The sequence below is a fragment of the Lichenostomus cassidix genome, chromosome 5, assembly GCF_008360975.1.
Source record: "Lichenostomus cassidix isolate B80296 chromosome 5, HeHo_3.0, whole genome shotgun sequence".
In the NCBI taxonomy this organism is placed as follows: domain Eukaryota; kingdom Metazoa; phylum Chordata; class Aves; order Passeriformes; family Meliphagidae; genus Lichenostomus; species Lichenostomus cassidix.
In genome coordinates this window covers 32,865,656-32,891,008 of record NC_139486.1, presented here as the reverse complement: position 1 = coordinate 32,891,008, position 25,353 = coordinate 32,865,656, and the positions used below count along the sequence as shown (strand labels likewise).

The window sequence follows — 25,353 nt, the reverse complement described above, 5'->3', positions numbered from 1 at the left end:
TGAAACTATTAATAATGAAGGAACACAACTGTGTTATGATCTGTACCAGCTATTTTATGGATTGTTATACATGTCATTCTGAGTTTTAGCACAGGAAGAAATACTGTGGTTTGAAAATCTGCTATTCAGCATAATTTCTGGCCTCAGCTATAATTCATTATGCGTGGATATATTACAACTCCAACTACAGCATATTATGATGCATTTTAAAATCAGAACGTGCATATTAAAACCAGGACACTGACCTAATAGTGCACAAAAGCCCTAAGCAGTGGCAGGATAGGCTGTATGCAACCAGGCATTTGTTCAGCTTTAGTCAAAGTAGAAAGCATTGTAATGATACGTTACACAGTCCTTCCTGAAACTGTCCAAAGTTTAAAGAACATTTCAAAATTTTCCTTTGCTTATTCTGAGTAATAATCTTGCTAGCATTTTTACTCATGCGATCCTTTTTACTGAAGATGCAGTTTTACATTCAAAATCTGCACTGCTGCCAGAAACCACACACTCCTGCCCCTCCTTTCTGCCTACATTAGTGCCTGCTCAGCTGCACAATTGCCCACTACATTTTTTCCCCTGGTTTACTTTTTCAGCTGGTTTACATCCTTGTTCAGGCTCATAAGCAAGCACAAACCAGTTGCAAATGTGATAGTGAAATGAATTATAAGGCAGGTAGGAAAGAAAAAAGCATGTATTCTCCTCTTGCTGCTGTTTTAATCTCTGCCATTGGTTGACCAGCTCTTGATTTTGGACTACTCACAGTTTCTCTAAGCAGGCTCAATTAACCTATTACCCATGTGTTACTTGTGATTTGCACAGATAATTTATTCTGCTTGCTGCTTGTATCTGCTGTCTTCTTTCCTAGGGACATCTTCAGAATGGCAACTGCAGGTCAGTGGATTTCCACATTGCTAGTGGTGGCTGTTCTGCGATTCCCTTAAGCCAACTGAGAAAGGAGACACAGCAGTGTCTCTACCAACTCCAAACCGTATCTCCACAGTAACTCTCTCTTTTACTATTGGCAATCTGCTCCTTGAAAATATGACAAGCAGGAGCAGGCTTCACAAAGCGTTTCAGCAGCCTCTCTTTGCTTCTAGCAGCTTCATTTTAGGGACATCACAAAAGCAGAATAAAACATATCTGCTCTAATACACAACACTCTAGTTCTGTGCACCCAAGGCCTCCTAAGAAACTTTGTTCTCACTGTCCAGGTATGACTGTTTCCATTACAATGCCAGAAAGAGCTGTGACATGGAGCTCTTCCATGCAACCAAAGGAAGTTGTACAAGCCCAACACATGTCCACCTTAGCCAATGCAGAAATTTAAGACTGATGAAGACATTGAACTTCCAATTACCCAATGGAAGCTCACTAGCACTGGTCAGAAGCTTTACAGGAAAATAACTTCAGTTTGGTGTTTCAAAGACTGCAAATGAAGCCATTTTGCTTAAACTAATGTTCTTGAGAAGTACAGTACCCAGAAAACCAGCATATGCCTGCAGCCTTAAGCCCCCTTTTTCCCTAGGGGAGATCTTTATGAAGTTACAAAAAGCATCCAAGCAGTAAACACTTCTAAAGCAATTTTTCTCCCAAGAACTAAGGGTTTCAGTTGCATGAAACAAAAACAGTAATTAGTCCATGCATTAGAACCAATTTTGCTAACCACGACATAATGAAAAATGCAATACCATGGACTGCCGATCCAGTCAAGACCTCAGATACTGTTGAAGAGAAAAGCACTCTTCGCCTAGGTCAAAAGTATGAGATCTGATAAATACAAAAGTAAACTAAGGAAAATACTGGAATCTAGAGACAAAGACGGTTATTTTTATGCTGGGGTGGGCAATGCAGCTTATCCAAATTGGAGTATCAAATGTTAGGACTATTGAGTGGGAAAGAGATACTGTCCTACTAAAATTCAGATGTAGTCTCACCAAGAAAAACCAGCAGCTCATTCATTCCTGTCTAATCAAAACTTTCCGGAAAACTGTTCGGTCCTATTCAATACAAATCTCAAAATCTCATTTTGTTTACCTACTATATTACAGCAGAAATACTATATTCTCAAATGAGATCTAGCTATGCATTTTGGAGAGACAACATGACAGTTTGATGAAGTTGCTGAGATCATGTAGACTCTCAATGGAATCTGTATTTGAAATGGCTCTCAGTTTTATACTGAATTTCTGCCAAATTAATTAAAATGCTTGCTATTAAAATTATGAGTTTTTTCCTTTAAATAGAAAATTTGGGTGAAAAAAAATCAACACATATAGCTGAAACTTCAGAGAACAATGCTAGAAAACATACTTGTTTTCAACAAAAAAGACGAAGTCTTCTTGTAGAAAAGTCAGAATGAAGTTTCTCAGGAGACCTTGTGTTACAGCTCATTGATTCCAATTCCAAGCAAAAAAGAGTATGGAAACCAGAGCAAAACAAAGAACTCTCTAATGCACAAGAGACTCAACAGCAGAAGAAAAAGTGCAGACTGAAAAGCTTGTCCTCTAAACCTAGATACTTCTATTTTCAAAGCAGCACAGGATCATCAACCATCTAGCTGCAATAGTTTAGTCTGCTTGTCTGTTGTTACATGTGGAAAGAGAGGAAACTTTGCAGACTGCAAAAGGCAGGTTCTGCAGTTAACAGCAGCAAGCAGACTATGTCATGAAACTTCCTGACCAGACTTGATGAAAAAGCAGCCCCAGCAGCACACCTGGCTCCACATGACTGCAGTGCTCTCCCAAGGCAGTCCTGCAGGCGCAAAGAGGGAAGTGGTACCGTCATTTTTACTACTACCAGTTTCCAAGAAAGTAAAATTTTACTTCTGATCTCTGGGCAAATTTGTATTATAAGAGACATATGCATTGCCCAATCTTTTGTTTTATCCCCATCCCTTTATGCCTCATGGGGGCTGGTACAATATTACTTAGGAGTAACAACTGCAGAGCTGGTCCTCCTTATTCCTAGAAGTACTGTGGCTGAGTAATCAAAAAGCAAACAATTACTACATTATCTGGAACTCAAATCACTGATTTGTCTATACTGAGCTCATACAGGAGCTCAAGATTGAACAAGGAGCTCAAGATCCAACAATATTTTTCTAACAACTTGCAATCTGGTCAATTATTCTTTGCATTGCTATCCTGTCTAAAGACTAGAATCACTTTCAGCTAGGCATTATGCAAATCCAAAATTATTACTAGAGAATTTAGTTTAAATAAGAGCAGGGGACAAGGAAGAAGCACAAGAAAAAATGCAAAAATAATTGAATACTCAAAACATAAATACTTCTCTGCAGTCACAAATACATTGTTGGCCTAAAGGGTCAAGCAGTTTTTCATCCAGCCAGAACAGCACATCTTGTCAAACTCTCAACTCCCAATACAAGGCATAAAAGCTCATCAGTACAATCACTGTTGTTTTCTACAACACATACAGAATAATGACGTGATAGGGCAGGAGAAAAAACAAAACAAAACTAACCCAAACAAAAAAAAATTCCCACCAAATTCTGCATTTTTATTTTAGCAGTAGAACATCACATACAAGTATATTACAAAAACTATAAAACTGTAACCTACATTAATCTATGCAAAGTTTATCGTAAAATGACACATAGCAGTTATCAGTGTTTAAAGGTCTCTCATTGAATAAAATGGTATTGTCTGCATGAAGTTTGATTCTGTCCCATAGTTACACAAAGTATCTGTAATAGAACAATCATTTTTCTTGCAAAAACAGGTAAGCAGGGAGGAGACTGCAAGTAAACCATGAGATTACAATTCAAAATCATCTTGACAAATCAGGAAAAATAATATTAGAAGGTGCAACTAGCTAAGCAACAAAGTCAGCAGATGCAGATCCAAGATTTCAATAATTTGTAAGTAAACAGCATCAGGCTGTTGCAAAGAAAGCAAACTGTGTTACAATGCATAAACACGAGGAAGTCCTGCAAGGCATGGGAAGAAATCCTTCCCCATACCTAAACTTTGCTAGTGATTCATCTGGAATATTGTCCACTTTTGGGCACCTCACTTTTAAGACTGTGTAAATCAGCTGAAGGTAACCCAGAGAAGTGTAACAGCACTGAGGGTTAGAAGACACAAGAAACTGTTCATTTAGTTTGGAAGAAGTCTTCCAGAAATTCCAGCCAAGGCAGATATCAAAGAAAGTGCCTGTCCTACTTAGTAGCAAATATTGTGCATAATCATATAGCAGATCAAAAATAAATCCGGCAATAAAATCTCATTCCTCTCATGTCCCTCTCCTATACATTAATCCTGGTGCATTCTTTCTACATAATTTCATATGTGCAATTGTGCAGAATGATAGCTTTTGGCAAAGTCACTTGCACTGTAAAATGGAAAAAGCAATTAAGGGAATACTTTAAAGAATAAGCAAACTGAATTCAAGTATCATATAACTTCAAACTACCTCCTTTGCTATACTTCACCACCACATGAAAACAGGAAACATTGCTTTACCCTTTCTCACTCCTTTTCCTCAGCAGTATTAAACGTTTTATGGCATAGATGGTCCAAAAGGAACAGTGTTGGGCCATAAACTGCACAAACACATATTCTCCAGACACATTTAAAAAAGAACACAAATGGCAGCAGTACTGAAGATAGTTATAATTACATTTTAACCATTTTAAACTAAAACAAAGTTGTGCCTTCTGAGGATAATTTTTAATAACCATACAAGAACACAAAGCTATCTAACTTTGCCACCCTAACAACATTTACCAGTTGAATTAACTCCCTTTTATGAAAACTGGTTTTTGCGCAATACTGTGGAGTGGAGGAATAATGGAAAGGTAAACAACCTGCTAATAAAAGTTTATGAAGTTTTAGCACAGGCAAAGAAAGAATGCTGTTCTATAAGTCCCTTTTAAACATCTTGTTTTCCCAAGTAAACAACAACAAAAATTAAAATTCATGCCAAATCACACCTTACAAACCACATTGTTTACATAAATGTGAAATTCTGACATTTACTTTTTTTTTTGTAAAAAAGGTATTTGTAAAAAAACCAAGGGTTAACACTATAATATTTAATTTAAAAATCCAAAGGTATAGACTCATTCCTGGGCATGAAAGTACTGCTAATTATAACATAGCAGGAAATCTTAACATCATGGAATGGTTTGGGTTGGAAAGGACCTTAAAGATCATCATCTAGGTCCAGCTCCTCTGCCATGGGCAGGGAACATTCTACTAGAGAAGGCTGCTCATCCAACCTGGCCCTGAACACTTTCAGGGATAGTGCACTGCAGCTTCTCAGGGCAACCTGTTCCAGTGCCACACCACACTCATTTCACAAACTATTTGTTACTTAAATGGATGAAGCACACTGAACAAGGATCATCTTTATACCAAAAAAGAGTATGTTTGAAATCAAAAAAGGCACTTAGGGTTTAATCGTCTCCATCAGAAGTCTTTAGAAGTCACAAGGCAGAAGGAAATCCATTCCTCTTAAGTTACATCAGCCAGTTTCCCACTTCCTATTTCTGATGTTATAGTTTCTGTGACCTCAGGAGCATCAGAGTCAAAAAGGCCCACTAGTCTTGTTCACATTCTTACCACAGCTTCTCTCTTACACTGGAGTGATGAATAGGTTACCCATACCAGGAAATACTTTAAAGAGCTGAGTTGCAATGGCATCTTTTGATATGACCCTTTGTGGATCACATAATAAACACAAAACCACATATTTACAGTTTACATCTTCAAAAGGCCTTTTTGATCAAATCTACCCAGTTCCTGCACTGAGTGTCCATGTCTTCCTTTGTATTTTATGGGCAAGTCCACAGACAAGGATTTGCTGTTACCTTCCCTTCTGCAGGAATTAGCATACATTATCAGCTACAAAAGGAATTTACACTGCTCCAGAGCATAATCCTTTTTGAGAGTCTATTAACTTAAGTAAAAGAAACAGAGGCAGAAAAAGATTGTCACCTACCCAGAGTATGCACTAGTTAGAGTGACAATGCAGTGCAAAGGAACCATCAGGATAAACAATATTTAATGGCAACAAAAAATAGGATTGAAGAAAAAAACCAAAAAAACAAAACATAGCACTGAGAGACAGCCAGAGAATCTTATAATTTCTTATTTAAACTCCCAAAATAATAAAAACTAAAAAAAATTTCTAAGAACTTTTTTTAAAAAAAGCACAGAAGAAACACACCAAGCAGAACAATTACTGTTCATCCATTTCTTAACTACATTCCAAATGGTACCTGCTTAAAGACTCCTGCTAGAATCATTGTCTGGGTTTCATCTTCCTGTAATTTTCCATCTTCTCTGTTTTTGTTACTTGATCCTGTAAGGCAAAAACTTAGAAAAGGAGGAAGAACTTACTGGTATTGAGAACTCCTCTGCCAAATACTTCAACACTGATGCTCCTCTAGTCAAAAAGTTACTTCTCTCTGCCAGATTGCCCTGGAGTTTTGTGTCAAACTCCTTTCTGACAACTGAGGCAACAGAGTCAATTATTATGAGTTTAATTTTCTTCGATATAATTTCTTCTTCCAAAGACATAATTCTATAAAAAAAAAAGTCACTGATAGCATTATTTACACAACAGAACCATTTTATAACCCTGAAATTTTTAAAATAAAATGTTCTTTAACAAGCTGAAAGTCAGTGCCTCTTTTTCCCTCCTCACACACCACCTCCATTAACACCTGCATGTATTAAAGAGATTTGGAAAGAAATCTGAGGCTCAGTGAGCCCAAGGCACGACCTCTCCAAAAGAGAGTTTTGGAAGACCTCTAGCTAGCAACACTATGCTGTACAACCCCTGAATGGCAGACAGCAACTAAAGTTGAAACTGAGCCTCACTGAGGCCTTCCAGTACTTCAAGGGGATTTATAAATAAGAGGGAGAGTGACTTTTTACATGGGCACATAGTGACAGGACAAAGGGAAATGGTTTTAAACTAAAAGAACAGAGACTTAGATTCGAAGTTAGGAAGAAATACTTTACTCAGTGGGTAGTGAGGCACTGGCACAGGTGCCCAGAGAAGCTGTGGACGTACCATCCCTGGGAATGTTCAATGCCAAGCTGGATGGGGACCTGAACAACCTGCTCTAGTGGGTGGTATCCCTGCCTGTGATGGGAGGTTTGGAACTAGATGATCTTTAAGGTCTCCTCCTATGCAAGCCATTCCATGTTTCTTTATTATGCTACTAGCTGTTCTCTGATAAAGTTGTATTAGAAGAAAAAGCTATTCTTATAGTAATTTTCCTACTGACACAAAAAACACAATGTGATGCTAAAACATAACTTAATTAATTTTTATTGCAAAGTGCATTTACAAATTAACCTAAGGTAACAACATGACAATACAACACTGACACCACAGCACTCAGGCTGGTGACTATTAAACAACTCCTCCCTCCCACTGCTGGAGGAGTCCCCATCTTCCTGGAAGTAAACTGTGCTTTGGAGGAACAAACTTCTATTCCATGGAAAATGTAACTCTTATACTATGATCTCTCCACAATCCAAGAGAATACCTGTCTCATGAACATTCCCCCTTAGAGGCTTACAAGGATCAGATCACATAGAAATTGTCTATCAGAAATTAAAAAACATCAAGTGGATTAGTAACAAGCTATGAAATTAAAAGAGCAATGTCAATCTTTCTGTAGCAGTTTTACTTTTTTTACCAGACCATGCTGGTATTCACATGAAAAGGTCTCAAATAAGTTAATTACTCTTCATAAAACTTTGTAATAAAACAAATACTGTTAGAGACAATCCAGTCAAAATTGTCTTTTCTTTTTTAAAACTCTGGAAAAGAATACCTCTTCAGTACACTGCAACAGGTCAGTTCTCGGTACAGGTGAATGCTACTGGTCATGCAGAACAGCTTTTCATTTGAGTCAAAATACATAGGGAATCTGTTTGCTGCTATCTCAATTAACCTAGTAAAAAAAAAAACCACACAACAACATACATCAAACTCAGAGGGCATTAATACTGCAAAAAGAATAATACAGGATAATAAGGCATTAAGTATGCACAAAGCAAACACAGCAAACCTCTGAACCATAAGTAGATACCAACTAATATTGGAAATATTTTTAAAAAGAAAAGCATACTTTATCAGTCAGACTGAAATAGTGGAAGTCAGAACAGTTAGGTTCTCTTCCCAGTGATGCTGAGTCAGTGGTACACCAGGGAAAGACATCATGTGCTTCTATGCAAAGAAAGGGCATATCCCCTCTAGAAGGAAATTGCAGAGTTTAGTTAAACTTCAAGTTTTATACCAGAAGTTCCACTCAATGACCAAACATTTTCCTGCTCTAATTATTTTATCTAAATATTAATTTCATTTAAACAAAAGTACTCTCCAGCTCTAACCATCTTCCTTTTCACCTTTATCTTGCAATGAAATCATAAAGTGAGTTTTGTGTCACCACAGAAATTTAGCAAACTCATAAGAAACAGAAGATCCATTAGAAGATCCAACCAACATGGAAGCAGGATTGCAAAGAAGAGAGCCCAGGTCAATTGCAAGTATTTCTGTAAGCAGTACATGTATGGAAAATATGCCTGACAGAGTAAAAATCTTTTCACAGATAATCTCTCCTTAAAAATATGAACAATGTAATTTGGACAGGAGACTTTCACTGAAACAGTTTCTGGTTTACATTACCTACTTATAAAAAGGGCTAATAAAATCTCATTAAAACATATTTGTTAGAGCATAGCAAAAAAACCAAAAAAGTAAACACCACTGTGTCATGAAGTGACTGAGACTCCAAGCATCTACAACTGAACATCCATTCATTCAGATACTACAGCTACAAACAGCATGACATGATGTAACAAAAAGACTGAACAGTTTAAGTGGCTGCTTTACTGATAGAACTGAACATGTGGTTTTATGATTAACTGTTCTCCACTACGTTATTAGCAAATTCATAACCCTTCAAAACCTTCAATTACAATTGCTAAGCATACCACTGTTTATTATCACAGTAGACTAAGGAAGTGTATCAGATAACCAGTGATAATACTGAAAGAAGTCAGAGCAAGTTGGATATTTATAATCAGTTGTCAAAATACTTTCATATTCACAAATTATGACTTGGAAAAGGATTTCTCACACAGATGTAAAACTAAACAGTTTTCAGTTGAATTATATTTTATACATAAAATCGTTGAGAAAACTAAATTGTATGCATTTTAGAAATGCTGACTGCCTACAAACTCCTCAGAAGTCACTGGAAAGAAGTTCCACTCCTCTGACTACAAGGCGATTTCACCTAGGTCCTTAAGGAGATGATACAAGAATTTCACTTTGAGACTTGTAGTTACAATCTGTACACTGAAAAGTTTTTCCACAATGAAGATCATATTTATTACGATCAGAAAACACTTAATTTTTTGTATTTTAAGTCGATATAGCCCACCAGCTATAGCTTGAGAAGAGCGGCATCTAGTGGATTATACTTGGGGGGACAACTTACTGATTATCTCAATGCTTTTGATTTAGGCCTCTTCCATTATAACACAAAGTTAAAGCCATTTTGGGGAAAACAAAATTAAAATCAGTTTTATTTGGTTTAAAAATAGAAATGCTAAGCTTGAATGTTAATATACCTACCCTAAGCAAACCTTCAATATCCTGAATCTCATTCATTATGTACATTACTTATTACATCTAAACTTGTCCTGCAGAAGTTCCAGAGACAGAATTTTGTCTGCTGCTCTGTACAATTAATCATGTAGACCACTTGGGCAACAGTGAGCTGTCATTCAATAGTTTGCATGATGAGATGTTTGTATGATGAGATTCAATTGTTTGCATGAAATGACTGGTATGCTAAAATGACATGTTGAGATTGCAGCACTATTCACAGAGCTCCATGCAGGTTCAAAGTTCTTTAGTACTTAAATCCCTTTTGTCATCATGAGATCAAAATTACACAGAACATGTTTTCTGCAATCAGGATAGAGGCCCATAGGATAGATAAATCTGTTTCTTTTCAGCTTGGATTCACAGAAATTTGTGTCTAGTGTTTTTCACAAGCAGTATGACTAGTGAAAAAAGCCAACTTAACAAATTCCTTTCACACTTTCTGAGTAAGTCTGGTAAGTTTTCAGTTAATAGCTGGTTACTACATAACTGATTACAACAATTTTGTTTTCCAGACTTACTATGGCCCTTTCCATATACCTGTCCTACTGTCCCTGTTCTGATGAAGTGGAATGACAGACATCACTTGCACTTTTTACAGCTTTCTCTTACACAAGAGAAAAATATATAAATTACAGAAACCTGTGGCATATCTTACAAGGCCAGCCTCAATTCTGATCACTCTTCCCAGTATTTGCTATTAAACTGAACTAAACCGGCATGTTAGAGAATAACAAGACTTTGAAAGTTTGTGGAACCAAAAAGTTCCCTTCCCTGAAGTAACACCTGACAGGCAGAATGAAAAGACATGTCTTACACCAAGAAATAAAATTAGCCAGTTTTATGCAGAATCTTTCTTTAGCTGTATGACAGCTAAAACTTAGCAATTCTCAACCCTAAAAAGTAGAAGGGATACAAACTATTTGGGCTTTCTGAGTAGAAAAGTAGAGACTTTTGAATGTTAAATAAAAAAGTCTCTCCATCAAGACCTTTAAATTAAGATGCTACTGAGTATGTCTTCTTATCTGAAGAGCTTAGAGCAACAACAAAAAACAAGTATCTTCTACCTGCCATCTATTAACAATACAGGAGTACAGAATTACAAGGAAATTCCAGTTAGAAAGAGAACTCCGGAGATTTCGAGCCAACACTGTGCTCAAAGTAGTGCCAGCTATGAAGTCAGAACAAGTTACTTGAGTCTTTTTCTGTTTCAGAAGCCTTCAAGGATGGAGGCAGCCTCACCTCTCTGGGAAAAGTTTTTCCACTGCAAAGGCAGTTAGGAATTGCAAAGCTTCTCCATATATCAGCCCAGAAATGAAGCTCAAGGTATGCCTGCTGTCTCCATGCACACACCCCTGTGCCATCTCCTTCATGGCCTCCTCATCGGCAAGGGAAGACTACCATTAGGTTGCCCCAAAGCCTTCTCTCCACTAGACAGAGCAAGCCCTCAGTCTCTCCACAAATGACAAATGCTCCAGCTCCCAACCACCTCCCTCACTCTGCTGGATCAGCTCCTCAGAGGATGCAACACAGAAAGCATAAGATATAGTCAGTCTGCTGAAATTGTATTTATCATTTGCAACTGAGCAATACCCAATATGATTTAAAACATAAATATTCTCATCCTTAAAAATGTTATTTTCATCATGTTTCCTTTTTACATCCTGTTCTATTTTCAGCAGTTTCATTTTCATGTGCACCTGCTTTCCTTTTCTTCAGCATTCAGTTCTAAGTAACAAGTCTTAACTCACTCTTTAGGTCCCACCTTCTTTTGCTACTTACATTTCAGGGACCTGAAATAAAACCTAAGTGGAGTGTAAGGAGAAAGCCCCATACTTTGCAGAGCCATTACCTGAAGCTTTTTTTTATTTGATAAATTTCAAACTTCTGCAAATTAACCAAAAAAACAGTTAGAAATCCCACTTTCTCATCCACAATCACTTGGAATGAATAATCAGTGGAAATACATTTACTTTGATACTCCAGATTCATGCTATGGCTATAGCTACTAAATCATCTGAAATATATAAATTATTTCAATGAACCTCTTTCTGCTCATTTTTCTACACAAACAAGAATGAGACTACTGTACTTCCTGTCCTTACCCAGACCCTTAATAACTTTTGAACTTGCTCATTCCAAACAACCAGGACAAAGGAATAGAAATCTCAAAACCATCAAATTCTCAAAGATTAGCAAAGTTGGTAGCTAAGTAAAATAAATTAGAGCTACATTTAATGAAACACTGCAGGATTATTTCAACAGTTAATCAGCCAGCTAACATGGGAGAGTGGCAACCAAAACAGGCACACGTGTAGCCTCTGAAGAACCAGAGATGTTACAGAAGTAAGGTAATATAGGACTGCATGGCCCCTAAGGATATGGGAGATGCAAGGTTACTGCAGAAGGCAATCGGAAAAGCACAAGACCCCATTCAACAGAAACAGGATGGAAATCTGAAGGAAAACTGGTTATGTCAGTCCTATCATTCACTGGAAAACTTCTGTTTCCTTTGTGGTCAAAATGCTGGGCCTTTCCATCCTCAAAACCTTCCACTTAACCCCATAAACCCAACTGCAAAGAAACATTTCAGGTACAGGACTGATAAGACCATTTATAAATTAAAGATCATGCCATGCACCTTTTCATACCAGAACTGGAATCTGCAACATCATACAAATTAGGAAGGTGAGCAAACCATTCCATTGAATTAATTTCACTGTCTATGGAATAACTGCATATACCAGAGGAATGTTTAATAATTCCACCTCTATTTAAAAATGCACAATTATTGCTCATAAAATAATTGAAGGTTCCAAGATAAAAGGTGCTAAGAAGTTTTAAGTGTGTATTTTAGAATTCTGTGTCTTACCTTTCTGCACTGAATGCAGACTCTGTGTCAATGTATACAACAGCCCCATCTAGTCCTCCCATGCTTTCAGGCAGTGTAGCCAGAACACTCATCATAATACAAAACTGAGTTTTGCCACAACCTGGTGGGCTAGTTATCTGGAAGAAAAAAGATTAGTAACATAACATTCATTTCACCATAATTCTTTTATCTACTTTTACCTAAGTCCCACCAGCCAATGCTACTCCAATTCTGCTCTTTCAGCTACCAAAGGAGGAGACAGCTGTGAAAAGACAGAACACAGCCCATAAAGACCAACTTGCAATTATTCTTGGCTTTGTACCTTGCAGTCACACTCATTCCCTGAAGAATAAAAAAGCTTTTCAGACACAGTATTATGCTTATACTTTATTTCCTTGACATAATTATTACCTTTCAAATTTATTACCTACTCTCCCCCTCATCTCACAAGATCTTCCCTAGAGACACATAGCTCTCTTCCATCTATCTCTGTGCTACGTTCTAGAACAGAGCAGAATTAGAAGATTCACAGTTGACATTCACATGGTCTTTAGAGCTGAAAACCAAGTCCAGAGCTACTGAGCTCACAGACATAAACAACCCATTAAGAGTCATCATTACCTTGGTTAAATCAGGTCTCTTTTAGAAATCACAAGGATAATTGCTTATATACAGTAAAGACTGAAAGTTCAATATGAACCAGATGTATACATAAGACATATTTTATCTCCCCAGAGACTACACTGCAGAATGCAGCATCTGTTTTTTCATTGGTGTTAACTCCCTATTACCATATTTCAACACCAACACCATTCAGTGATCCAGACCAGCTCTCCAGTTCTAAGTTTCCACCTGTGCTCACTGAAAGCCCCTGAGGGATGAAGCAGCATTCAAAGAGAGCACATTCAGCTTATATGAAAAGGTTCCAGTATGATTTTGGTTGAAGAGAAAAACCACAAGGATCCAAAGCACACATTGTTTGATGAGATGACCAGTTTCTGAGAGCAATATTCTACTAGAGATGGCAGTCTGCTGTTCTTTATCCACTGCAGATCTTCCAGAGATTGTATCTGAATGCTGGGCTTTGTGTTCAGATAATTGGAAGTTCATCACTACTACAGTGGGTCTTTAAATACAAAATCACATTGTCACTGCTTCTGGGAAGGGAGATCAAGAAATCTTAAATACTAAGAGGGCTGAAAAACAGCAAAAGCAAAGTCAAAGTGACTTAAGACAGTAAAAACAGTGACAGGTTCACTCTGATGCCAGTAGCAACTAATAATGCAAGGTGTAAAATCAAGCCTCTCCAGGGAAGTTGAACTGTAAAACAAAACATGCCTTGTCAAAACACCTAGTACTGCCAGAACACAGCCATAAATACAGAGCTTTTGTTTTAAATTAAAAAAGAAACTTTACAACAGACAGACACTCAAAATCAAACTGATTTTTGAGACTACATGCACAATAGTTTAGTTTCAAGCAAAAACACCTTTTTATCCCAAGATATTACTGAATTGCTATAGTTTTGTTTTAAGCAGCAGCAGCATGACTTAAAGCACAGAAAATACACAGGGAAACACTGAAGGATCACATTAGTTACAGTTAACACTTGGTTAAAATCCCTTTAAATCCCACCTTTGTCTTTAAACAAGGCCTGAAAGCCAAGCCATATCAATCAATCTACTTGAAGTTTTAATGCAAGAGAAGCATTAGATGATTTTTATTTAGAAGCACACACTGTATTTAGTGAATCACAGATCAAGAATCATTCATATTTATGCAATTACCTGTTCCTCACCAGTGTACTTAAATTACAAAATATTATAACAATAGCTGCTACAATTTAATATGAGCCCAAAGTATATATAAAAAGTGAAGAAGCAATACACATTCCTTAGACTGTGACAGCCAATGAATCTCACCCACTGTTTTTAGTTAATACCTGAAATGAAGGGGGGGAGATCAATCCAGTTTGTTAAATTAAACTGTTTGGAAAACTGTGAGGATTCCTCACAAAAACATTTGTAGTTTCAGCCTTGCCTGGGAAGTGCACTGGAACCAACATCCATTTCAGTGGCTGATACAGAAGCTAATTCAGCAGAGATGCTACAAAAATGTCTGAGGATATGAGCATCACATCAAAGAAAATGAAGGAACCTTGCAGTACAAGCTAGTACAAGGAAGCAAGCAATGGAGCAAGAAAGTATTTCTATTCCCAGAGATAAAAATATTTCATGTTTAATAAGCATTCCTTTAAAGGGCCTTAAAACAGGCTTTTAAATAATCCACAGTGAATAACTTTACAGAACTACAACATTTGATTGTAGTTACCACTGGTTCAGCAAGTGTTTACAACAACAGAATCCTACTTGAAATTTCTCTAATAAATTTAAATTGAATATCTGCAAAAAGTTTGCTTGGTTTGTTTTACTCTAAATTTGCTCGGAAAAAAAAATCACCCAGACAGAAACGTGAAGACTACAACAGTTTTTAAAATTATATTTTATTAGGCAGAGATAAATTATTTTTCAATAAGTTATAATGATTTTCTCTGGCATATCTGTAGGGTTTGGATGAAATCACAAGGAGCTAATTCTTCTTCATCTACCAGAAGATTAAACTCTTCAATATTCAAAAAAGTAATTATTTTAATTTTTCCTCATAAAACTTGGCCAAAAGCTCTGACATCTGACCACAGAATTTCAGCTATAATTTAGTCTCTGACTTAAAACCTAATAATGGCTTGGAAAAAAAAATGGTCTGAGACAGTGTAATGCAAATCAAATCCCTCTGGCACTGAAAAAGCAAGACATTTTGGCTGTGGAAGATACCACCACAAGTCTTAATCCTGTGGCTCAGGTACTCAAATTCCAAGTTTCCAGCCACCCTCACTGCTGGGTAAAGTAACAAAGACAATGATTTAGACTCACCAGTCAGGAAGTAAATGCTGCATCCAGACTACTTTTGAAGAGAACTTCTGTCAGACTTAAAACATCTGTCTAACTCAAAAATACCAAAAGACAATCTACTTGTCAGCTACGCTCCAGTGAATTAAAAAAGCAAATTAAAATCATTAAATCCTAAAAGCACTTGAATCCAAAATTAAAAAGACATGAAAGTGTTCACAAGCTGCAGTGGAGCATAAAAGCAGCAGAAGCACAGCATCAAACCAGCAGCAGCAGACACTTGATAGCTTTCTACTAAAATTTCATCTGACAATCCTGATGAACACTTAGAGTGCTGCCAACCTTTTAAACTACTTCAGATCTCATAACTCTTTCAAAAACACTTTTAAAAATCCCCAGAACCAGGCTTTAAAAGAAAAAAAAAATCAGTTTCTGTATAGTTAATGGTTCTCTGCCTTTACATTTGCTGAGAAATCTCTAGCAGCTGTCCTAATTGCTTTCCACACTTGGTAACTAAAAGGCAAATGAAAAGCAATACACTGTTGGGGGTGTTTTTTGACGCCTCTAATCTTTTGAGTCATTCATTAAATTTCTGGATCCTACCCAGCAATCTCTGTAATATTTCTGACCAAATAGTTATTATGTACCAGTCTCATCAGCCTCTCACCAACCACCACCAAGGTACAGGGGGAAGGACACAGTGCTTGCAGTTCTGGTCTCATCCACTACACATCTTGTGCAGATGTCAACATCTCTAGCCCTTGGTGAGTTCTCCCATTGAAGGGAACTGCACCAGGCAGGTTTTCTCATTTTTGACCAAAATATCTTAGAATACAAAAAAATTCACATTCAAAAACTTTTCTTCAGTAGAAAACTTAAAGTGCAATGTTACCTTTCCTAGTGCTGTGTTTTTAGTTTACATTCAGATAGAAGTTTGGCCTATCTTGAATATATTCAGACAGATCAATTTAAGTTCATGGACGCATTCTTAAGCATTTTTATGGTAACCACATGGTGTATATTCCACCATCTATGAAAAGAAATACTCAGGATCTTTAAAAACAAATATCCCCTCACTATTAGATTTCATAAGTCATTTCTATCAGAGCTTAAAATCAATCTTGCTTGATTATAGGGAGCAAAAAAATGTATTTTATTCCTAGTGAGATGTTCATAACTTACCATTTTTATTCCTCAACTGTGACAATTTGCCACAGCAGACAAAGAAAAGCACTTGGCAAGGACTGCTCTCATCCAAAAATTTTTGTGTATTTTGTGTTTAAAGCACCTGACACAAGACCTATCTGTGATTTTTTACTTCTAGGTGGAATGCTCAACTAAAGTAAAATATATTAAACAAGTTACCTCTGTGAGGGATCCACAAGGCACTCCACCATGCAAGACTCTATCCAAACTATGAAGTGTAGTGGACAAAAAGGCTGAAGAAGGATTGACAGACTTCGTTAGTTTCATTTCATAGGCCTGCAAAAAGAGAGAAAAACAGCAAGAGAAAAGCAAATAAAAAATGGGGCTTTTTAATGGAAATAGGAAAATTGTATTTGCTTTCAACAACATGGTATGACTTAACACTCGCCAATGAGTGAAGTATTGCTATATTCAGCTATACTCTGCTCTTAGCTCACCACTTGTCCTCATATTCATATCCCATTTATAGCTCACAGAGTAAATTTAAGGGTTTTTTATCTCCCTCACCACAATCTTAAATAATAAGCCTTTAATAATGATGTGACAAGTTTTCTCTGCTCCTACGCAACAAGGTTTTTTCCAACCCATAAAACTCCAAATTTTAAATAAGTAAATAGTATATGTATGGTTAGTGACCAATAAAAAATCCTCACATGAAATCTAAACCGAGAAACTACCTGATGAATGTTCATTAGCAATTTGAAACCACATGGATTAAAGAAAAAGGTTTCTTAAAGATCCCCAAGTCTTTGAATAAGCTTCGGTTAATATTGTAGCTATTCACAGTTTTCCACTTTGGTGAGGAAGATTTGCCGAGAAGACAGGACAGGTACAGAACTGAAAATGGTTGGAATTCTAGTTCTTCAACTGAGTAGACAAACTGGTCCAAAATCAGAATTCTGTGTTTTTTAAGAACTATTCTCCTTTGGGAAATCAACTTAAACCAGAAAAAGAAAAAATAACAAAATGAAACTGCTGATCTGTAAACACCAAAATATGCTTCCGCTAAAACTGACACTGCCTTAACCACACAGCATCCTGAACATCAGAAGTTTAATTTTTAAAAGAAACAGCCCAAGACCTATAAACGTAGCTGTTCTAAACACAGTACAGAGCTCCCAGAGGTTTCAGGCTCCTGGCCCAACTACAGAGATTTGAGAGATTCTCGAAGCCCTGTCACAGCATCCGACCATAATCTGCCATGACTGACCACTCCAGAAAAGCAGATTTCCCTATGTCTGAGAGAAATGCAGGCATCAGATTTATTCCAGTCTTAAGACATTCTGCTGGGAATACAGTGTACTATGGAAGCACCTCCAGAGTAATCACTGATAACTAAGTAAATAACCACACCATTGAACCTCAGATGTTTTAATCCATATTTATTGGGACAACAAGCTAGCAAAACAGCTTTCAAGACACAGAACAGGCCATTATAACCAAGGACCTTTACCTCACTCAAAAGGGAGAGGAGTTTGCTCAGATTCACTTTAAAAGTAAACACATGTACTAATGAAGAAGGATTTGAAACATATTTTAATTTAATAATTTTTTCATTTAATCTCTGGTAGGACTTAAACCCTCTCAACTGAAAACACTGTAGACCACAGAAAGAATATTCTATCTTTCCTGCCAAACAAGGAATCTAAAATTTTATTCAGCATTTTATGTATATCACCCACAAAATTAAAGTTGAACAAGACTATCTTCCAAAAAAAAAAAAAATTCAATTATGAAATCAAGAGCCCAAGTCAATGAAAAACTGTAACATCCTTAGACAAGCTTTTCCAATCATAGCTTATGTTAGTTTCTAAAGATTTTATTTCTTGCAACTTCAGGGATTTAGTCTTTAATTTATCTTCCAGCCACCGGATCTTGCTCAGCTTTTTGTTCAGCTAAGATTCTAGAAGATCTCTAACGTGATTATCTCTTTCTACTCAGTTAATAATGTGATCGAGTCACTCCTAAACTAACTTCCTCTCTGATGAACTCACTCTGTACTTCATATCATCAGGCAAGTTTTCCAGAAATTAGGGCTTTATTGTGTATTTTGGCATACTCTCAAATTTTGCTTCCAATCTTTTTTCTGGACAGGATCTTCTCCTTATTTATACCTCCTATTATCTAATTTATTTAGATGGGTTTTTTTACTCAAAGATATTTTCAAACCTTCTTGCTACATTGGTCATGATGCTACATCACTCACTCTGACCTGAAGTCCACTTGATATCCTGTGTTTGCAAAGATTCAATCCACATCCCTTAAAAACAGCTAACATCCTCTATTTCTGGAAGTACAGCTCTGTATGGTAAGCACACATCTGGTCATCTACCAGATGGCTCTGCATTAACAGACCTTGACCACTGCTGCCTGGTAAACTTCTTCAGTATCTGCCAGGCTTCTCAGCAAAGAAACTTCACTGAATAAAGACGCGTGGATGACGCGCAAAAGCAAATGCTAGAACTCTGTTAAATTTCCATCTCTCTTCAATTTACTAATTATTAACAGTTATTGATGAAAAACTAATAATTACCTAGGTTTAAATACATTCAGTACATGTCATATCAATTCTTCTACTACTAACTTTAATGCATTATACTTGTTAAAGTTTCACTATATAGTATACTATATATAATATAATATATATAATATATGGCATATAATTACTATGCCAATTGCACATAATCAACTTCAACATGGATTATTTTTGTCAGGAATAAGAAGAGGATTGCATTGCGTGATGTCAGAACTGTCTGTATCCTCTCTGTTCTAAAAGACATCTTTTCACATTAATTCAAAAAAGAAAAGAAAATCCAGCCACTGCAAGGTAACTAACATGTTTCCTTCTTGCACCCTCCCCTGTTAGGCTACCTGTAGCCTAAGGCACACTACTTATATGCATGGGTGAAAAAGGTCTCAAGAAATTATTTTCAGGATCACTTCACTTCTTGGCACCACTTTTATATCTAAACCAAATTTATACCAAAACTCTTATTACACAGAATTTTTATTTTTTTAATTGCAGGATTCAAACTAGAAGCAATTTTTACATGCTGGATTGCCAGAGAGTATGACTTATTTCCTTACTGCACTCAGAACTGATGCTGTAAACCTGAACAATCCCATGGGACTATAATATCTAATAAATGTAACTGCATCAACCTAAAGTGCATCAGAGACCTACATTTAAAAATAAAACAATTTTGTCATTGTGCAACAAAATTGAGAAATCACAAGCTTCCCAGCTAAAAAGATGAGAGACAATGTTCAGCTTTTTCCCAGATATTGTATCAAAAACAGTATTAACACAAACATACTTACTGTTTGCATTTTGGGAGCGCAAGCTCGGCTCACTTTGCAAAGAAGCTTCTGCACTTCATAGTAGCTCTGTCCCGTCACTTTCATTAGCTCCAAGAGGGAAAGACATAAGAAGTCCTGAAAGATCATAGAGCAGTTCAGAGAGCTCAACCTAGAAATCCAGGCTGGGGACTAAACCAATGCAATCTGTGCAGAACTAGTACATATTTCACAGGTTTACCAACTCTCCCTTCAGATACTTATACACATTGATGATGTCTCCTCTCAGTCATCTCTTCTCAAGGCTGAACAGGCCCAGTTCCCTCAGCCTTTCCTCCTGAGAGAGATGCTCCAGTCCCCTCATCACCTCCACAGTTCTTCACTGGACCTGCTCCAGGAGCTCCATGTCTGTCTTGTACTGAGGAGCCCAGAACTGGACACAGCACTCCAGGTCAGGACTCACCAGGGCTGAGCAGAGGAGCAGGATTATTCCCCTTTGACCTGCTGGACATGCTCTTCCTTGTACAGCCCAGGACACCATTGGCCTTCTTGGCCACAAGGACACACTGCTGGCTCATGGACAGCTTGCTGTCCATCAGAGCCCCCAGTCCTTCTCCACAGAGCTGCTTCTGCAACTTTCCCACCTCCACAGGGATAGTAAGTACATAAAAGTTTAAATGTTTCAGTCAGGCATCTATCACTTTAAAGCTCTATTTTTACAAGGCAGCAGGCCAGAGTCTGAAATGCCTCCTACTTTATAGAAAGTAAAGCTTCCTGTTTAATTAAACTACCAAAAAGTGAACTCAATATGCATTGAAAGAATATGGACACACCAAAAAAATCCCAACAAAACACCAAAACCACCAAACCAAATCCAACCACAAAAAAACATCCCCCAAAAACAAAATAACCTTTTCACCTGACAGGTAGTGATCTGGTAGCGACTCAGCCTTTCACACAGCTCCTGAGACAACTGTGCTCTTCTTAGTTTCTTAGCAGCCATGCTTCCCAATCTACAGGACCAACAAAAAAAAAGTTTGAAAGATGATTTGAGTATGACTGTGTGGACAATTCCACTAACTCCTTGCTAAAGAACAGGGAGATGTGCGCCTATACATCATGTAATGTGATATAGACTTCCCATCTGTGTTACATAAAATTATTTTAGCAGTCTGAATGCAGTTTTATTAAATTACATCTCCTCATACTTGATCATATATAAGAACATGCCAGTAAGAATGGAAGTGTCAGCAATGTCTATTTGACAGATGTTTCTGGGACACAAAATAGCTGGAAGTTACACAGTTATGAGCTGAACAAGAACTCCTCGTGCTATACTGCACTGGCAAGAAATAAGCTATCTCTGAATGCCTGAACATGAATAGTAGAGCAGCCACAGCAAGCATTCAGCCCGAGAACAGACCCTGCTGGAACACACCACTCAGTTTTGGTGACCCACTGACATTGAATTCTACTGAAGAAAACGGGATGGTGTTCAGCCCAGCACACCCCAGAACACACACACAAGGATGCTTGACCACGTTGCTGTTTCACACGTATTATTTAGGCAACATTCCTAGTATTAATTCATACAGACAATTAGGCAAAACAAAGGTTTCTGTAATGTAGTAAGTGCAAATATTGCAAACGTTTGCCATAACACAAAGCTGCTACAACTTTGCAGATGCACAGGCCTCCACGTCTTCACAAGATGGAAACTTTATTGCCTCCTCTGTACAATTCTCCTCACACAGGAAGGAGCCCACACGTTAGAGGCTCCCTCGGCCGCGCAGCTCGGCTGGCTCCGGCGCCCGCCACAGCAGCCCGGGACACGGCGATGTGCCTGCACGGACACCCAGCCCGGCCCCCCTCGACCCGCAGCACCGCGGGCACCACAAAACCCGCTCTCGCCGCAAACCAGCCTCACCCCCGCGGCTCGGGGTGTCCCTCCACAAAGCAGCCCCTGCCCCGCGGCCCGAGGGTTCCCAGCTGTGCCGTGCCGTGCCGGGCCAGCCCCGCTCCAGCAGCGCCCCGCGCACCTCACAACTTTTCAAAGCTTCCCCGCGGCGGGCGCCATGGGGCGGGGCTGCCGGGAGAGGCCTGCGCTCACGATTGGCTGAGCTCCCGCCAATCCTCGTGCAGGGCTGACAGCCGGGGGCGCGCGGGGCATGCCGGGAGTGGTAGTTCCCGGGAGCGGGCACGCCTGTGATGGCGGCGGCGCTGCTCGGGCTAATTTCCACTTGCGTCCGTTCTGTCAGGAGTCTGCTCTCCTTTGCGGTGAGTGAGGGCCCGAGGGGGTGTTCAGTGTTCATTCCGCTCGGGAATATGAGCACCTCTCTGGAGGCGGGAGCCTTCTACGGCGATCTTGTGCCGTAATGTAGAAATTTCTTCTATTCACTGCACAAAAGCATCGGCAAAACTCGAAAGTGCATGGGAGAGTGCCATGCACCCGGTCAGTTGTTAGTAAAGAATATTGGAGTGATGTTCTCTTCTAATTTAGGGCTCACAGACACCTGGTCTTCTGCCAGCTGTGAGAGGGTTGCCCTGTAAGGTGAATCACAGAATCGATTAGATTGGAAAGACCTCTGTGGTCACTGAGGCCAACCTGTGACCCAACATCACCTTGTCAACCAGACCCTGGCACTAAGTGCCACATCCAGCCTTTCCTTAAACACCCCCAGGGACAGTGACTCCACCACCTCCCTGGCCAGCCCATTCCAATGCCCAATCACCCCCTTCTGTGAAGAAATTCCTCCTAATATCCAACCTAAGCCTTCCCTGGTGCAGTTTCTTTCCTCTTGTCCTGTCGTTGGTTACCTGGAAGAGGATGCCACACCCCCCACCTGGCTACAGCCTCCTTTCAGAGAGTTGTGGAGAATGACAAGGCCCTGAGCCTCCTTTTTCTCCAGGCTAAATGATCCCAGCTCCCTCAGCTGCTCCTCACTGAACTCCAGACCCTTCACCAGTTCTGTTGCCCTTCCTTGGACACGCTCCAGTACCTCAATGTACTTCCTGAATTGAGGGGTTCAGAACTGGACCCAGCACTTGAAATGTGGCCAAATACACGGGAAGAACAATTTCCCTAGTCCTACTGGCCACACTATTCCTGATACATGGAATTTCTGAATGTTACAGGGAGAAACAGTCATCAAACATGACTGACATGAATGTCTATGGGGTGAATTTTCTGGCTCACTCTAGGTTATACTAGAAAGTATTGGACTTAGTACTATGTATAAGTCATCTGCATAATCTTTACAGTACTAAAAAATAACCCAACTGAAGAAAAGATTGGCCAAATTACCTTGGACATCTGAGAAACTGTGCAATGGTAACTGCATGGGTGGGCCTTTGCCTATTCTGAAAAACAAATCCCACAGCAAAGTTGCAAACTACAGAACACTTCAGCCACTCTTCCAAATGAATGAACAGCAGAAGCAGCAAGAAGCTATCATGAAATGCCCAACAACTGTAGTGTTAAAAAGCATCAGGGAAGGGAGCTCACATGCCCAAAGAAGTCCAGAGGATTTAAGAAGCTGGGCAGGGAGTAAGCAGACCATACAAAAGCAACTCAGTTGTAGTGAAAAAGTAGCTGAATAGTGAGAGATGGCATGCAGGAAGAGCTCCTCCTAGTGTAGTTGGCCTTTAAAAGTTGACTTGAAAAATATAAGGCATAATTGAGAAAAGCTGTCTAAGGGAAAAGATGTCTGTTGCTGCAGTTTAGTTTCAGTGTAAAAAGGAGGACATGATCATGGTATAACTCCCCATGAACTACTATTTCCTCCTCAGTACAGGGGTAGCAGAAGCCCTACCTTCCCACCAGAGGAAAAAGGAGCATTGCCTTGATGACTTTCCTTTCCTCTCACAAATGCATCAGGGCTTTCCCTTCACTTCCAGGCCAACAGGCTTCTTTCCACCTTCTACACAAACAGAATACTTGTATTAAACCGGAGAACTGTTTTGGGATGTTAGCAAGGGAAGAATATCATACCAGCCAAGTATTTTAGAAAATTTCCGAGCAAAATCAATATACCCAGGTGTCTCTCTTGCAAGTTCTTTGAATGTCATTTCTCAGAGGTGTCACAACTGTTCCACTGTCTGCTTCTCAGATACACAGATACACCTTTAAACCTACTGTCAAATAATTGCGCATCGTCTTCTCTGTGTAACTTGAGAGAGAGAGAACATTCAGAGGATAACCAGAGATGTTCACATATGCTTAGTCACTGTCAATGTTCTCAAGCAGCAACACAGCAGGCAGCTCCACAGCTTCCATATGTTTGATTAGGACAGTAGTCGCTAGGGAATCAGGGCACTCTGCAAACAGCTCTGCTCTGTGACCTTGGTCAAGCCTCTTCATGACAGGGTGTCTGCTTTCCATCTTGGCTTTGCTTTTACCTATTTAGTCTGCAAACAGAGCAAGTAGTGCTGGTCCAATTAACTTATGTGTCAGGCATGATACAGAAGAGAACTGTGTTAGTCTAAGCATTTTGCTGCGTCTGGAACTTGTAATAAGAAGGGATTAATAAAGCTAAGAGATTATTACTTTATAAGAACTGAGTTTCACCACATTAACATAAGAAGGTCATTTAAACAGGCAACACTGGAGGAAGAGTCACAGAAAGGCAGAACTATAACAGCAACAACAAATGAGGTCTCATAGGAGCAAAAGAATCTAACATCAAGCACACCAATTAAAATTAAAAAGGGAATGGTGATTAGTTTGCTAAGGAGCAAGCAGAAGGGAACAGAGTCTGATTTGAAGGACACATGATGAAACACTTACCAGTTCCTACCCAAATAAATACACAGCAGTTAATAATTCTGCAAGTCCCTAGAATTGAAAAGATAATGGTAAAATGTTTCCTTTCTGTAACAGATTCCACAGAAAAGTTTCTTCCTCAAACCCTGACAGCCTTTTGTGAGCATTTTCAGATAACAGTTTGCATTCTGGAACATTTCAGATGATTCACATAATTACTAACACAGTGTCAGCTCACTGATCCTGACTGCAATCTTCAGGTTTATTACTATTTTCCAACTATAAATACTTGCCTTAAAATTAGCAGTGTTTCCCTACTCCTGGGAAAATGTCTCCCCAAAAGAGTTTACTCCAGAAGAATACGGCAACAATTCTGAATCCCAAGGGCAATCCAGATACTCAGAGCAATTCCCCACCTTATGCTTGCTGAATAGTGTCTAATTAGTCTAATATATTCTTATTCCTTGGGGTTATCTACGTGATGCCTACCACATTCTTTAATAGAAAGAAATGACCCATGAGCTCCAGAGGCTGGAAAACAGTTATAGAACAGCCAATGCTTTCCTGGGATTAAGGTCCCAACAGGTTGCTCAATAACAGTACACAAAGGAACTTCCAATGATGAATTCTGTCTGTGTCTGTCTCCCCAAAGG

The 25,353-nt window shown here is 38.7% G+C and overlaps 1 protein-coding gene across 6 annotated transcripts in view; it reads right to left on the bottom strand.

Moving 5' to 3' along the window:
* RAD51B (RAD51 paralog B) overlaps window positions 1-25,353 on the bottom strand; it is a 411,052-nt gene that overhangs the window by 351,008 nt on the left and 34,691 nt on the right. For 3 of the 6 annotated variants that reach the window (XR_014852614.1, XM_085062131.1, XM_085062135.1), the window contains exons 2-7: window positions 20,858-20,951; window positions 19,963-20,076; window positions 16,801-16,917; window positions 12,530-12,666; window positions 7,817-7,936; window positions 6,366-6,549 (exon numbers count right to left, since the gene is read on the bottom strand). Coding sequence is in view for 5 of the 6 variants with exons in the window: in XM_085062131.1 (XP_084918257.1) it covers window positions 6,366-6,549; window positions 7,817-7,936; window positions 12,530-12,666; window positions 16,801-16,917; window positions 19,963-20,076; window positions 20,858-20,941 (756 nt within the window). In the remaining variant the exon portion in view is untranslated. Of the gene's footprint in view, window positions 1-6,365; window positions 6,550-7,816; window positions 7,937-12,529; window positions 12,667-16,800; window positions 16,918-19,962; window positions 20,077-20,857; window positions 20,952-21,865; window positions 22,498-23,242; window positions 23,330-25,353 lie in introns of those variants that run through there. The other 3 variants (XM_085062133.1, XM_085062134.1, XM_085062132.1) reach the window with 3 other exon arrangements.